Source organism: Protopterus annectens, chromosome 8.part0, assembly GCF_019279795.1.
Source record: "Protopterus annectens isolate FY-2018-M chromosome 8.part0, PAN1.0, whole genome shotgun sequence".
Lineage (NCBI taxonomy): Eukaryota > Metazoa > Chordata > Ceratodontiformes > Protopteridae > Protopterus > Protopterus annectens.
Window position 1 is genome coordinate 1427486926 of NC_056741.1, and position 17454 is coordinate 1427504379.

Genomic DNA, 17454 nt, shown 5'->3' on the forward strand with positions numbered 1-17454 from the left:
CAAAAATATTATCAAGTTTGTATTAGAAAACATTACTTTAACATTTAAATGTCAAATTGTACTGTATGAAGAGATTGTATTGCCTCATAACATTAAGAGGACTAGACTGGTGACCATATTTTTCCAACCCTCTTCACTCCACCCATGTAACTTATGCTTGCAATAGCTCTTATGTGTTTCCTTGTTCAGCTGTACTAGCAGCTTGCAGATTCAGCATTAGATCTCTCCTGCAAGAAACACTGCTGGATAGAATGTTTTCAAGATGGTATTCCTTAGCATATAGCATGTCATATCTATGCCATAATCAGTAAAACAATATTTAGTCCAGATGACAGCAACATTTTTATGTCAAAAGTTTTATAAAGTCACTTGTCCACCTGCCTGCAAAGTCAAAAGCTCATTTATCAGAACTTCTACACAATATGCATGTTAAATGTCAAAAAGCACTAAAGTAGTACTTAACATGGAATACAATAAACAAAAGAACTTAACTGAAAAGTTTTGACCTCTTATCTTGCATGAAATATATATGCAAGGCATGAGAGAGAAAAATGTGAATAACACTCAAATTCAGAACAGCAGAATGCATTATAACAGCATACTCACACACCAGCACATATTCTATCTTACTACTGTATGCTATTTCAACCATACACGCTTGTGCCTACAAAATATTAGCTATCTTGCTGTACTCCCTAGGTTTCTACTAGTAGTTCCAGAGTTTATTACATGTGTTAATCATAGCTGCCTCTTTTACATTTTTGGTTGCTATCTGTTCTGTCTGCAGTGTGAATGCTGCTTTCACTGCAATATCTGTTTACATCATCCATTAATGAAAAAAGTCCTTGTGAAGAGGAAGAAACTCTTGTTTCATTTAATCCATTCTAAAAAAAAAAAAATCTAAATATTTGCAAAGAAATTCCATGATGAGATGTCACCAAAGCCAGAAAAAGCAATGTGTACAATTTTAAAATTTGATAATCATTGTAAGAAAATAGGGTAACAACAGTTTTTTTCAGCCAGCAAACTTAAACAAAATGAGTCATTGTTACATTTATCATGAGGAAGATATATGCATGTATAATAACTCATCAACCATCACCTTATAAGAAACCATCTGATTTGTGTGATGTAGCCTCATCTGCATTCATTTTGTTTTTTTCAGGCTCTGATTGGTTGGATTGATATTATGTAGTTGCTAAGTTTTAAAGTCAGATTGTGATTTCAGTAGTTGAGACCCTGGAACTTGGGCACTTAAAGGGAAAGCACATCAAATGGATTTGGGACTAATTCATACACACCTGCATATGAAGGTGAAGAAGAGGAAGAGGAAGAAGCAGAGGAACTGGATTCATACACCTGGCCATTGCTAACCCTGGATATCTGTAAAAGAAAGTAATATGAAAATTAAAACTATATCATTAAAGAAGCTTTATTCTTCTAAATACTGCAAATAAACAGAAATGCAAGAGTATAATGTAGAAAAGGTAAGCTGATGTTAATTTGCATATTTAATGTCTAAAACAAAATAAAATAAATATTTTGAAATATTTACCAAATATGCATGTCTGTTGTGCACCTGAGGGTTTAACAGTGTGCTGCATCAGATAAACTGCATCTATGTTACACTTAACTACACCTCAAAGCAAGTAGAATAAAATATTTCCTGAATTCTTATAACACTGCAAAACTAGGCTGGTTTATATGCTTAAAATACAAAGTCATGAAGTTACTACTCTTTCCACATTTTACGTAAAGCCAAGAAAGACATTTTTTTGATGAAGCGGTGTGAGGCTGCATCTTGAAAATGTATTACTTCTGACTTTTGTAAGCATATGGCGCCCCACAGGGAGTGGTTGAGCACAGTCAGAAAGAACAAACCCATGCAGATTTGTAAACCTATTACAGGTTTGCTTCTATTAAAGTGGAAGGATCTTTTGTTCAGCTGAAGGTGAATAAAGTTGTACCAAAAGAGAAGTTTCAGCTGTGCTAAAAATAACTGTTGTTTTGGTTTCCTCTTCAGAAGTCATACAACAGCATAAGGTAGTCTTCAATGGAAAAAAGTAAAATCATGTAAAACAGCTTGAGGTACTCTATTTGCAGAATATAAAAGTTTAAATAAAGGCAGGATTTTTGTCTTCTTTCTATATGGTTAATGAATAAACAAAGTTAGATTTGGTTAGTGTCATTTTCTTTTGTGTCTTTCTCCTTATGTCTCATGAATGATACTACAAGGTACAGGAAATATAACAGCTGTTTTATGGGCAGTGTTAAATATGTAAGACACCCCCTCCCACTAACATGTGAAAATCTACTACACTGCATAGGAATAACATAGGAAACCATGAAGTCATCACAAGCAACTGGTGACACGCTGGCTGCTTTTTTTTTTTTTTTTTTCCTTAAATCATATGTGTGTGCTGCAGAGAAAGTCCTATGAACAATCAGCCATAGTAGCCAATAAATTGGCAATAATTGTGCCACAAAACAGCAAAGGTTTCTAAACTACACAAATAAAAACCTGCTCCTGGCTTTCCAGAATGTATTGGACCATACCCCTTCAATTTGGTTATAGTTTACACAGTAAATAACTGCAGATATTTTAAGCTGAAAATGGATGGAAAATATTCTTTCCCATAAATGGTAGGGTTTAGAAATTAAAAACTGAATAATTTTTTTAATGAACCTGGTTGCAGTCATTGTTAAGATTGCATGCACATTTCCTTAACTGAATACTAGCCTACAGAAATGTTTGTGTAACTTTTTCTGCATTTATGATTCCTATATAATTTTCTTGATATTTTGTCAAAGGTATATTGACTTTTCTGCCAGATAAGAATGCATGCTTTTGCTGCAGTGGAATAAAACATGACAGGATAATAATCTTTCCAACAGGAGGAAAATATATGTTTTATGCATTCTTTTTGGGAGTATATGGCAGAAGACTGACAGATATGTAAATATTGCCAGCATCATCCATACCTCTCAACACAAGAAATATGGACAAACCCAAAAATAATGGTGGGACAAAAGCCCAGAAACAGTGACAGATTTTAAAAATATTACTCCTATAAAATTAGAAAGTGGCTAGAGTGACAGATTTTCCATTATTACACATTTTCTGAAGGACATGAAGTCTGAAAGTGAAATGTCTGTCATTATTTAGTGACTTCAGTCCTCAATGATTTGCCAGAAAACCACAAATTTTATGAAGAACAAGCCAAACATACGAGGCAAAAATATGGACACTTGAGAGATATGAGAATCATCTATATTGTAGTTTCATAGATTAGTACTAGGCTAACAGCATTTGTGAGCTATTTCTAAGCACAGCTGACTTCCCATTCAAAGGTGAGTGTGTACCTTGTGCTTGTAAGGTAAGCACCTTAACCATTATACCATCTAAGAATACTAACTCATCTCATGGTCCTTCTTTCTTTGCTAAGCCCATAAATTAATTTCTGTCTGGAAACAATTGTATTTCTATGTGTTTTTTTCCTAGGCAAATAATTCAATTAGACATAATCTTTTCTCTCTCTCTTTTTCTGGCATATAAAATGGAAGAAACAATCACGCCAGGAAAGGCATGTACAATAGAAATGTAAAAGTCAGAATGTAAAGTATAGCTTTGGAAAGTATTTTACCACATTGTTATATTTTGATATAGCTTTTCACATCTCACAGCATACAACTGTTTCACATGAATGGATACATTTTTGTACTACATACTTTATCATCACAAATCTAAGATCATCCAGAAAGAAAAAACAAGGACTGAGATACACCCTCTGACCCACCCCCAAAAAAGACTTTCATAGCAACCTCAGAAACATTCACTGTTAAGGCATGTTTTACTAATCTCTACAAAATATGCGTACTTATTTTTGTGGTATGTATGTGCTTAGATTTTGATAGGAAACCTAACTTTAAAATATAATGTTTAAAAACTTTATCCTTATTTTTGGAAAATAAATCTAATGGCAATTCCGTTTAGGAATATTCTACATTGCAGTATAATAACCACAAGTGAGATATCGGCTCTGTGTGTAATTCATGAAGAACTGTTCCTAAAGTGACTGAAGTACCCCTGCAGTCGATTGTAAATAGTAACAGAGAACTTTCACTAAGTGTAAACATTCAATGTGTCTTAATCTGATACAGAGAAGTGTTCAAAGCTCTGTTTATGTTGCTTAATGCAGCCTATTGTTAACCTGAACTATGCTTTAATGTGATGCAGAAAAATGTTTACATTGTAGTTTGTTACTGAGCACATCACCTATTGTTAATATGTCAGAGGTAGTGACAGCCATTGTACTAAACTTTTGAATGCCAATATTCATATGAGCAAGTGCTATGTTTTGATATAGTTCTGTTCAAACAATAAGCAAAGATTTTCTCATCTGCGTGAATACGGAGTTTAACTTCTTCTGAAAGTATTCATGCCAGAAGAAGGGAGGGGAGATTTAATTTTCAGCCAACAAAATATATGTGCTATTCTACTCAGCTGGAAATGTTTGAAAATGTATACTCAAGATTCTTGTTTTACTCTAAACTCTACTGCATTTTGGTTGCCACCAGAAACATTAACTGCCTTTAATACCTCTATGAACAGCATAAAGAACAACATAACTGCTTCTGAATGTATTAGTGTGGGGGGGGGGGGCACATTTACTTTGTAGACAACAAATTATATCCAGTATTGTTATTCAGTTATAAAGCATTTTAGACAGAAATTGAATGTATAACCAGAGATTTACTATGAACTTTGCTATAGCTTTGTGACCAGTAGAAATACAAAGGATAATTAATAAACAGCCAACTGAAAACAACACCGCTTTTTACTGTATATTAATTACATTTACTCCTGTCATGCACAACCTTTTATTTTTTTGTCATGGCAGCAGACATAGACAGAGGTAACTAGAGAGCATGAACTATTAGTAACACTCTTGCCTCTTATTTAAAAAGGCCATCTGGGGAAAGTGCGTTAGTCTACTATCAGGAATAATCTTATGCAAGTTAAATAAAAGCAATCAGCATCAACATCATCTATTTGCTTATCAGCTAAACTTTGGTATTTATTGCTTTCCTGACCAAAGGGTAGCTTGCACTGATTTCATTATTTAAATTACTAAGGGCTGCTGAACTGCATTGCCCCAAACCAAGACTGACATGCAGTTCGGAGACTTGTGTCTTAAGTTTTGTGAAATAATTAACAACTGAACATCCTTGCCTTTTGCTTCCCTGCTGGCCCCAAACCAGGTCACGTACTATAAATAATACTGTAAGTGAGAAAAACATTCCTATCCTTATCTTTCTTGATTAATATCTGAAGTTAAACATCCCAATGCTATCAGCTACAGTGCTGGAAAAGCAGTCGAGGATAGAACAGTAGGTGACTTACCCACTGTAGCAGGTAATATTTTATGTTGATTGATTGTGGGTGGGGTGGGGTTAGACTGTATTTTTATTATTATAGTCATCCTGAGACAACAGTGGCAGCACTGGGCCTCAAGTAATAGCTTGTTTTAAGTTATCAAGATTTGTGTTGCTCATTCATGGGTACATGTAATCACTAATCATAATGACAGGATTAATTAGTTACTTATCTCTTATCACCCATCTTGCTTTCAGGGCTTATTTCACCTCAGGGTAACCAAAAGGTGTAGTGGAGTACAAAGATTCCATGAGCCCTGCATCCATCTCATGTGTATGTGTTTTCCAAATTATGCTGTACCATAGCTATTCTTTTGTTTAGTAAGTTAAATCACCAGCCTTATTATGGTTCTAGGATTATGGAAGTAGACCAGATCAATTCACTTAGCACAATCTGAGAATGCTAAATAAAAGTATTAAGGACTTATTTTGTCTATAACAGGGATAGTGACAATACCCCCTTCTCTTGCTGTATTGGGAGCAGTATCAGAGATAATGGTAGAGGTACCAACACTAAAAGTGGGGTGGCATTGATATGAACCTCATGACTAACTCACAATGATTGTTTTATGTAAAAACACTTTACCTAATTGACTATACTTCATGCAATACAGTCTCAAAGGTATGAACTCTGTTTCATAACTCTGGGGCACATAGCTCAATTCTCGTCTATGGTCTTTGTCACTATGCAGTGCTTGCTTCTCCCTGTGGCCTCATTTTTTTTTTGTTTTGTTTTGTTTTTCTCTCTCTCTGCCTTTCATATATACTCTTGTTTTCTCCCTTTCGTAAACATCTTGGTTAATTAGCTACAATGAAAATTCTCTCTCTCTCTTTATATATATATATATATATATATATATATATATATATATATATATATATATATATATATATATATATATCCAAAGAGAGAATTTATAATTTACTAAGGCGGTATGTTATGAGGTATTTGCTAATGCTGTTGTGATAGAGTTGATGGCTGAAAGGGGTCCATGAACCAATGCATTAACTTTAGAAAAAATGATAAATACACAGGATGGGTTCACTGTTAGCAGGCAGCTTCCAAAGATGTCAGTAGTGCACCACTGTGCTGCCTCTTACAAAAGTGTCAGAAGTGCACCACTGTGCTGCTTCTTACAAAGGTGTCAGTAGTGCACTACTGTGCTGCCTCTTACAAAAGTGTCAGTAGTGCACCACTGTGCTGCCTCTTACAAAAGTGTCAGTAATGCACCACTGTGCTGCCTCTTACAAAAGTGTCAGTAGTGCACCACTGTGCTGCCACTTAAAAAAGTGTCAGTGGTGCACCACTGTGCTGCTTCTTACAAAAGTGTCAGTAGTGCACTACTGTGCTGCTTACAGGAAGTTACTCAGGCCTGCAGATGGATGTGTACCAGTGACTGACAGATACGAGCTGCCATGGTACAGGTCAGCAGTATATGAGCTGGACTTGTGCAACTTGTTAGTAACAGCTATAACCATAGAGAACTGGACATTTCCATGAGTGTTGTGCCTTCCTTACCATACTTGACGTGGCCGCTGCTTGAACCGCTCTCTTCTGTTGCAGAAGTTCTTTTACAGTTATCTTTACCCTTACTCCTTGGTATACCTTAGGCTTTTCTAAAATAGGAAACAAAAACATGCAATTTAGGAATATCACTTTATGGCTGTGACTCTGGAAAGAAAAATAACACAAAACGCATTCATATAACAAATATGCAAATGATGATGTATTCAGTCTTGCTCTGTAATTTCTTCTTTCAGCTTATCCTTCAAACTCCTGCTTTATTTCAAAGACTGTCAGAGAATCAGTCATTGTATTCAAACTAGTATCCATGTAAGGAGAAGTGAGAGCATGCAGACACATCCATACCATCTACAGAAATCAGAGTACAACCAAGCGCAAAAAGAAGAGGTTACACATTTCTTCCCACATGTCCACCTTCCCTTTTCACGTTCCAAGTTTCATATTGTACATGTCAAAACAAGTCTGCATAAATTTGTTTTTTTGCTCTATTCCCTTGTTAAATAGATCGTATATAGAGGTTCTGAAAGCAACTGGGGCATTATGTAGTCTACTTAAAGAACATTTCTTCTCTGCTGAAACAATGACAGTAAAATCTTTGTATGTTTAAACTGCTATAGCAACCAACACTATCTTCAACATATACACTCAAATATGCACAAAGAAAGCATGAAAGTTATTATTTCAGAAACTACATGACTATAAAGTAACTGAAATTCTCTTTATTCTCTAGAAGTGATCTTAAAAGTGCCTCATACAGTATAGCAGTTCTTGTAAATAAGACATGGTCAAGTGGACGCAATGTTCATGTGGATTTTTAACTAAAGTACTTCATTAAATGGCTTTAAATGCATTTTAGTTATTCTGTGGCATCAATAAAGGAAAGTTCATGTTGAAAGAAACATTTTGAAAACCAGCACCAAATAATGTGTAAACATAGCTTAAAGCCCTCATGAAACACAAACAGTTGTGTGCACTGAAAATACATGGAGTATCCAATTCCTGTAACCAAGGCCCTTTAATTTTCATATTCATTATACATTACTTCACAGTCACCTGACTGATACTTCCTGTATGGGAAAAGAAAAATAAAAGCTGTAAAATTAGCACATGTGAACTACAGACGGTCTCCTAATCCTGTGTGGTTAGCCTCCATGCAGTAGACTTTCTTGCTAACCCTCAACTAGAAACAAAATTAGCTCTTCTTGCTATGAGAGATCCCACCCCCAACCCCATTTTAGGAGCTAATACTGAAGATGGTTCACCTCCCAGTTCAGCACCCAAGAACCAAATGCTACTGGGATGGCAATGCTTTAGGGGTATTTAATGAAATGATATGCCTTATTTAAGACAACATGGGAACAAGAAAAGTTCCCTCAAATGGATAAAACTTGAAATGCTACACTAACATTGCAGGATATACTGATAACAACAAAGGGGTCTACTTACTGAACTACAGACATGAATCAAGAAATGAAGAAGCAAAGCCGGAATATTAGACCTCTGCTGGTCTATATATTTTACAATTGAAATGGATTAAACAAGTAAAGCTGACAGGATGTACAGAATACAGTGCAAGGCACTGAAAAATGTAGTGAAACTGCAGCTAGGAAAACAATGGACATTTGAGAGAACACAAATTGAGCCATAAATAAAGGCATGGGTGTGAAGCATGAAAGATGTATTGTCAGGATAAATTGTTCACAAGGCAGCGAACAGAGTGTTATTAGATATTCCTGGGCAGGTAAGGTACAGATTACATGAGTAATTCATCAGTCAGGGAAAAACTGTCTAATATTTAAGTTAGAAATAAAGTTATGTATACGTTTAATGCCTTTATTTCCAAGAGCAATTGTATTTTTTATGTTTTTTTAAAACAGCTGCAAAAGTCATGACTTGTAAACTCATACTGTGTAACAAGCAAGGCATGTGAAGACTGATATTAGTTACTTATTTCTTGCCAAGGGGCAAGGCATACATAACTCAAATTGCTGCATGACTATGCCTGTTGACTGTTAGAGTATAGAACCAAAGTGTTTTAAGATGAAAGCTCAGCATTTAAGAAGTCTTTTTTATCATATTTCCAACAAGTAATAAATGCAGTTTTATATATACACATTTTTCCTTCTTATTTTTGGGGACCTGTGTAAATGCCATCTAAGTTTTTGTTCTATATTTTTTTTAGCTGATTGGTAGTTCTGGGTGCTTGAAATCACATCCATGTAGAGATTAAAGCTTCATATTTGGAAGGAATTATTTTGCAGTCCATATTTTTTTGCATATACTTGCAAATGTTATCTTGATTTCAATATTAGCTGAAACTACAGCTGCAAAGGTTTTACCCTTTACCTGAGCATTCCCTGTTTTTGACTGACTTTTGTAAATTTGTAGGTAAGTGTGAGATTATAAATACTTTTTTCTGCAATGCAGGACACATTGCAGCTGTGCATATTTTGCTCAGATATGTGTACTTAATACAGTTCACTAACATTACATAGAATGTTTGTTACAAAGCACTGCTTATAGGGAATAAATGTACATAAACATGTTTGTAACAGTACAGCTACATAAGTAAAACAACTAATCTACTTTTCTAAATAGAGGCAAAATAAAACCTTATCATATCTGACAACAAACCAGATTAACTATTTCAAATAATATCCCACATACTATACTACAATATTATAATTTTCTTTCACTTTTGAAGTATATATTAAGTAAAACATTGGAGGGAATACTGTTAAAAGAAATATTAAGTAAGTTTTCAAATAATTATTACTGACTTCACAGAGAAACAGTACTGCCTGCAATAATGTAATGTACCAGTCCAGTATTATACAAATATTGTTTACAAATTGGTTTGTAATAAATCTATAATTTATATGAATGAAAATAATAACAGTGCACATCTGAACATTTGCTATTTTATTTATTTTTTTAATACTATCACTTCTCATATGAGTAAATAGGTATGCCTCATGACAGGCAAACAAACAGAGCAACATACATAAATATCTGATGTCAAGTCTTAAAGTATTTCTTAAAAGACTTTAAATCTATTACTTTTATAATCAGACTTAACAGAAAACATTATTTTGGAAAGTCTAAAGTATAAGTTTCTAGTATAAAGCATCATACTACAGGCACTCATATATAACCATATGCATATATTTTGTATGTTTCCAAAGTAAAACCTGACCACAAACTTCATTATTTAATACAGGAGGTAGATGGAGAACATTTCCACCACCACAACAGAACATAAATGAATTTAGTATACTGAAAAAATATGTTTTATTTTTTAAACATCATCTATGACAAACTGACCTTGTAAGTATAAAATGAAAACTTGTCAGAATCATTATTTTATGTACAAGGATTATAATTGAAAGTCTACATTTATTTTATTTATTTATTCATTAATTCATTGAATTTGTTAACTTGGGTACAAAAATGATAGTTCTGACCAGTTTCAGTCTCAGCCTGGGGTCAATAATATGATCACTCATACACAGCACATAAGATAACAAAAACATGAAGTGACAGTGAATAAAATAGGATCTTGCAATGCTAAAAATGCAAAGGTACACAAACCAATAAAGTGAGAGGCTAAAAAGTATACATATAAGCTACAAGTCTGAGGTGGGAGAATTCAAGCAATGGAAAGCACTAGAGCAGTTAAGGAAGACAAGAGATTTTAGTTGATTTTTCTAAGACTATATCTATATTTCTATGACTGTGAAAATATTACCTGCTTAAGGATGAAGACATGCCTGAGAAGCTTTAACAGGCAGGTAGCTGCAATATGAAAGATTTGTACTTTATCCTGAATTATGGACTGCAGTGTTCTGTTCTTATGTACAATTATTATGAGTGCCATTTGTGTATCAAAAAGTAGGGCGTGTATTCTCTTCCTTAAAAAGTTCTGTCTTAAACATTATCACTACGTAGTTGTGAGACCAGCTTCAATTAACTGTTAATGTGAAACACCATCTTATGAGAAACAAGGTAAAGAGTAAGACACTGTGTCCCCTTAAAGGTGAAGTACACCTATGTACTGGTCCCCTTAAAGGTGAAGTACACCTATGTACTGGTAATAATCAACCTTTACATTTCAAGCCTCTCAGTTGTTGCACAAATTACAGATGAGTCAGAGGTTACATTCAGATATGACCTACCCGAGTAAAATGCCAAAGATTTGTAGCAGACTTTCACATAACAGTCATAGAAACAGTTAGTCATAAATGGATGAAGAGCAAACAAAATAACAATTTCAACAAATACAATTTATGTGAGCATTTTAATGGGCTGTTTCCCTGTACACTCTTACATTAGATAATGAATTCCAGGGTCTGATCCCATAGAGACAAGTCAAACTTCAGTGACAAGTCTCTTAATTACCTTCTTCTAGGTCTGTGGAATAAACTGATAATCAAAATTAAGTTCATGTCAGTACTGATAAACACTGTTGTCTTAGGAATAAAGCTTGGCAGTGATGAGGAACTATTTAAACATGTTTAGCCCTAATGACTGCCTCACATACTATACCACTGCTCTACCAATGCATAGCACTTGGAGTCCTACTGTAACAAAACTTGCATTGTTCATAGGCAGTGTAGTATGAGGCACAACCTAAATTGCTGAAAACACATTAGAGCAAACCCTTAAGCTACACAAATTAATTCATGCATTCATTCTTCACTGTCTTGACCCATTTCAGGGTTCTGGCAGAGACAAGGACCATCTTGATACTAAGTACAAGGCAAAGAAACTAATCCTGTAAAAGGGGTGTCACCACAATACAGGAAGTGCACATTTAATACCCTCATTCATCTGGCACACACCTACAGGCAATTTGGAATATTTTCAATTCACATATAACTGCAGCATTTGGTAATAACTGTTCCCTGTGTTCAACTAGCTCATCTAACAGCATGTCACTCTCTATGAAGTTTGCAATATCAACAAGTGCAACTCAAAACAGCATAAAAACTGAATACAAGTATTTTTTGCAGGTGTCACCTCTAACATGGGGGAGTTGGGCTTCCACATTATAAATGTATGCAAAGACTCCGTGGTCAGAAAAGTGGGTGGGTGGGAGGGGACACTAGTACATTGCCAGCTCACTCCAGACAATGTAATGGACTTTCAACAAACCACTTTAAAAAAAAACTGCTGATGGAGTTCAAGCACACTGATAAAACCCCACAGCACAGGGAGATATGTAGACTCCATACAGAAGGCACCCGCGACTGAGAATTGAACTGCAGAAACTAAACGTTTTGAGGAGGCAATTCTAATCACTGTACTACAATGCTGCCCAGCAAGTGCTACTTTCAGAAGGCTTCACCTTACAGGTTTAATGCTGATTACACACTTTGCATCCTCAATAAAGCTGACATGACATACATAATAGTCCATGAAGTGTGTGCTTTTGTTGGCAATTGTATATGATTTATTCATCAATTCTTTTTATTCTCCTGCATATTCTTTTATTTAGTTTCTTGTTTATTTTGCTTTTCCTAGTAAGTTTATATAACCATGTTCCTAGTTATTAAGCTAGGTGAAACATTTGCCTTTTTAATCTTAAAAGAAACCGCCTGTAAATTAAGGTATCACTTCCTTGATTTAGGTTCTATAGTAACTTTTTTTGCTTAGGCCTACTCTAAAAAGGAGTCTTACCCAGTGGGTTCACCCTATTAACAAAATATGGACGAGTCAAAGAATGAGTGAATGAATCAGTAGAACTACATACTAGAAGGCAGATGTGTTGCAATCAGATATAAGTAAGAACAGAAGACTTGGCTATTCATGGTTCACAGCATTAATTTGCATACACTTGGTAGGAAACCTTACATTACTAAATGTCCTTAAGTATAGCAAGCACATAGAAACCAAGGTATTGTTTTCATTATTTAGTTACTTAATCCAAATTCAGGGTTTGGGGGGTGCATCCCTCAGTGGTTCAAAGCAAAAAAATGTAACATACAGATGGTGCCAGTCAGTGGAAGGATAAAAACACACTTTTGGATGATGTGGAATAGCACAAATTCATCTACAACAGGTCTTTGGTCTGTAGGAAACCAATCCATCAACAGAAAACCTGTGGGGACAAGGAAGGGTGTACAGATTCAGCACAGACAGCAGCCCATCAAAATGAAACAGTATTTATAAAGTTATTTCAGAATCAGTGCAAATGTCATTAGCATATATATATATATATATATATATGTACTCTGTGTCTATAGAGATGGGCAATGACAGTCCCCGATTCCTTGATTTAAGATGCATCAAAAGGAAAAAAAAAGGTTTACTAAATAGAATAATGCGTAAATGGTAACCTAAAGAGTAAGTTGGTATCAGATCTATGCTCTTTAAACATTAACCGATACAAGTTCTGTTCATTGAAAACTGTAACACATTCAGTGTAAACTGAAATTATTGTACACAAATATGAACTTAAAATGTTTGCCTGGGAGGTTACAGTAAGAGGATACATTTTTGATAGATGTTGTGTGAGCTATTTTAATTATGTTACCCTGAAGACTTGTATCAGTTCATGTATTCATTTGGCAGAGACTTTAGAATGTCAATATTAAAAGTAATGTCTTTCAGCTTTTCCTTGTTAGGGGTCACCACAGTGGAACTACTCCGGTCTGCTAATGATTGGCAGTGGATTTTTACAGTGCCGAGTTGCAAGCCCGATGCCCAACCTTCAAGGAAGGCACACCCATTCACACTCGCACCTACCTGCATGTCTTTAACTTCACTCTACCAATATTCTAATTTTAAAATAGTTACATCTGTGCTAATGTTACAAAAAATTCATCTGTTTGAGGGCATGTTATTTACATTATTCAGATGACTTTTCTAGTGAGCCACCTTCCAAAAAACTGTTACCCGTTTTGCATTTCTTCCTTATTGTGGTACAATCTTTTGGCATATTAATAAGTGTCAAACAACAGACTTTAATAAGAAAAGGAATGTATTAACACACAAATGCAAGCATTATTTTAACAGTAGCCATCGATGTCACTGTGCTTTTAAAGTTTAATGCTGCTAAAGCATATGAATCTGAAGAAGTCTATGTGTAAATGCATCTACTTGATGAAAGCGGTAAGTCTTTTATGGATTAAAGTTTTATTTTTTCTGACTAAGTGAAGTCATTTGAACTACTTTGTTTTTCATACTAAATTGTATTTCACAGAACAGTGATCACATGTTTTGATTATACATGATAAATATGCATACAGAATAGGTCAGATCTCTGCTTGTAATGTATACTATTTCATTAGTGTGTAATTTACATGGGCTTTAGATTGCCTAATATTTTTATTATTGTGAAACACTATTCTCAGTACTAACATACATTTGCCTTCTCTGACTTTACAGGCTTTGTCCACAAAAACACAAGAAACACAGATAAGTACAGTAAAAATTGAAATGTGCCCTAAAATGATCAGGTACATTTTCTTGGGATGACTTTTTCAACTGCATCTAAATCTACTAATAAAATGCTGAAATTAAAACCAACCTCTGTCCATTGCACATATATGATGTTTCATATGTTTCTAATTTACTTTATTATTGTCACCCCTTTTGTTCTTAAATCACTGACATAAAGAATGCATCTGTTGAAGCTACTTAGATGATGCCATTACTTATGTGTACAATAGCAGCAAGTTACTACAACATTCCAAATATTATAATGGCAAAAACAGAAAGAAAACCACAGCAGTAAAGAAAGAAAATATATTTTCATGTTGCTATTATCAGTTAAAAATTGCATTTGTAAGTTTTTGAAAATGACTGACTGTTAAAAAAAATATGGGCAGCACTGTTGAACAATTACAAGAAAGATGGCAGGAAAGCAGAAAGGCATCCTAAAGTGTAAAGCCACTAAGATTTTAGTAAATGATAATCTTAAACTTTTGCTTATGAAGCAATTTTATCTGTCTATTTTACTTTAACTGAATAATATTTTACACGAGTATACACCATAAATAGTTATGCTCAAGAAATCATGGAGATCTTTGGGTGGGCCGGGGGGGGGGGGGCTAAAGTTAAGAAATGTTAACCCAAGTAGATTCAAAAGGTAGCTTCTCAGTATTCTGGCACAGAAGAAAAGGGAAAAAAAATGATACATTTGAGAGATAGAGAGAGACTTGATCATAATTGGCAGGTATTGCTTTTGTATGCATAGTAGTTGTGCATTTAAATTGAAACTTTCCTAATACGTGCTAATTTCTATCTGGTGGCTAACTGTTTTAAAAACTATGAATACTAAGTCTTAAAATACAATGACTGTGTTTTGAACACAAATGGAAGACAGCAGAAAATGTTGACAGAAAATGGAGAACTATGTTTGCATTAATCAGACTGGCACAATGTGCTCATGATGCAGATACTATATACAAACACTTTGGCATTCTTTCATTATCAGGTGGAACATTGCAAATCACAGTCAGGGGGTTGCCTGTTCACAGCCTCTGCAAAACAAAAAGGTAAAAGGTAAAGCATTCAAAGTGAAAAATGTATTTTCTTCAAATATAAGTTCCTACAGAAAAAAAAAAGTTCTTATAAGCTGCTTGCTTTATCTAAGATGCAGAAGGCATGCTAAATACAGGAGTTTTGTGGGTCGTGGAAATTTCTACTTACTCAAGAACCTTATGGGTTTCACAAAGTATTTTTCTTTCTGTAAAATGACACTCGAATACAATTATTATTCTTTCTTTTAATAGACAATTCAGGGTTGTTAATGACCTATTAAACATATATGTTCATCATAAATGTCTTCTAAGCTGCAAAGAGTTGTGCTGTTTTAAAAGCTAAATAGATATCTTCAGTACAATTTTCTAGCATTCACTAACTTGATAATATCCATCTGTACTACTACAAATGTAAATAACATTTTGCCCGACATTCAAGATTGTGATGGTGGAACTATTTACTACTTTGCACATAGCATACTCTTATCTAACAGGAAATAGTAATATATACATACATACTAAAATAATACACTCGCTTGTACAGTCAGCTGACTTTTTGTGCAACTAATTTCATTGCAGATATTTTGTTGCAGAGTCTTCAGACTTCCTGGTTTGGTACTACTGGATGCAGGACATATTCTGGATACCATTTGTTACAGAAGAACACTGATTCAGCTACATTCTACTTGCCTCATCAGTAGATAATATCTGTTATCTATATTATAATAGGCTGCTGAGCTCAATGAACAGACAGAGGAAGTCTTGATTACACTCCAGATTCCATTAGTGGCCCTATATGGGCACTCCAGATGTGATGGGACAGAGAAGCATTAACCCAAATGAGTGCCTACATTATATCTGAACTTCACAATGGGGTTCCCGTTATAATGGCAAAGACTCTAATTGCAGTCTTTTGAATGGGTGGTCAGATTTCAGAAGTGAGAGCGTACATATTCAGTCCAAAGTTGAGATGTCTGAGTATTTTCCTATTTTGAGGTACAGCAACCTTTGTTAGTATGTATAGTTAGAAATGTTATAGCGGTGCAGCTTTCAGCACTGGCATACAAGATTGCTTCACTACTTGCAATAAATGCTTTACTATTGTAATTGCCAGTTATAGAATTTGCTGTTTTACAGATGGAATTCAAGTTGCGTGTGTGTGTGTGTGTGTGTGTGTGTGTGTGTGTGTGTGTGTGTGTGTGTGTGTGTGTGTGTGTTTCTGTTATTGTTGTTTTAGTAGTAGTCTTAGGCAACACAACTGAAGTACTCAAAATTGTGTTAATGATCCCTTTGTTAACAAACTTAACATGTTAGGTACAAATCCTTATGTAACCCAGTAGATAGCCAGCTGGCTCACAGATAGGACACAGGAAGTTAGAATTGGGAAGTCCACCTGTACAAAGAGGCCAGTCACAAGTGGAACCCCTCAGGGATTGGTCCTGGGACCACTCCTTTTTGGCCTTTATTTCTCTGAAGTCAAGGACAATGTCAATGGCCTCTGGCTGACTAAATTTAAAGAAGATTGCAAATTAGGAGCTGTCATTGAATCACACACCAACACAAATGTTCTCCAGGAAGGGCTGACACAGACAAACCACTTGTCCGAGAGCCATGGACTTAAAACCAAATGCCAAGAAATACATAATAGTATCCTTTTGGAAGTCATATTGATAACACACCCCTAAGAATTGACCCAGTTGTCAGGTACTTGGGGAGACACAAACAGTAATCTAGCCTTTGACCATCATGTGTCTACAGTAGTGAGGAAATCATTCTATGTTGTACAACTTATAAACAAGGTTATGGCATCTAGGTCCAAGAAAGTCATTGTTCCACTGTATTCGGCATTCATCAGACCCATCAATGAGTACAATGTCCCCTTTGGTATGTACCTAATCAGGCATATCCAACAATTAGAACATCCAGAGATGTTCTTCACTAAAAGATTATAGGGCATAGATAACATGTCCTATGCAGACTGCCTCAAGGCTCTATCCCTATATTCTG

General features: G+C 35.0%; 1 protein-coding gene and 1 long non-coding RNA gene across 8 annotated transcripts in view; one reads left to right on the forward strand and one right to left on the reverse strand.

Moving 5' to 3' along the window:
- Nucleotides 1-17454, reverse strand: part of COLCA2 (colorectal cancer associated 2) — a 72962-nt gene that overhangs the window by 13184 nt on the left and 42324 nt on the right. Inside the window, exons 1-3 of one of the 5 annotated variants that reach the window (XM_044081029.1) lie at nt 11137-11242; nt 6956-7053; nt 1302-1383 (exon numbers count right to left, since the gene is read on the reverse strand). In XM_044081029.1, coding sequence (XP_043936964.1) covers nt 1302-1383; nt 6956-7053; nt 11137-11200 — 244 coding nt within the window. In that variant the 5' untranslated portion in view covers nt 11201-11242. The other 4 variants (XM_044081033.1, XM_044081032.1, XM_044081031.1 and 1 more) reach the window with 4 other exon arrangements.
- LOC122809485 lies at nt 1109-16554 on the forward strand. 3 transcript variants are annotated; one of them, XR_006365909.1, is made up of 3 exons: nt 1143-1487; nt 14351-14421; nt 16027-16554. It is a non-coding gene; the product is annotated as an uncharacterized LOC122809485 (long non-coding RNA). The 3 variants fall into 3 exon arrangements; XR_006365907.1 differs by lacking the exon at nt 14351-14421 and having other exon boundaries at nt 1109-1487; XR_006365908.1 differs by lacking the exon at nt 16027-16554 and having other exon boundaries at nt 1109-1487; nt 14351-14491.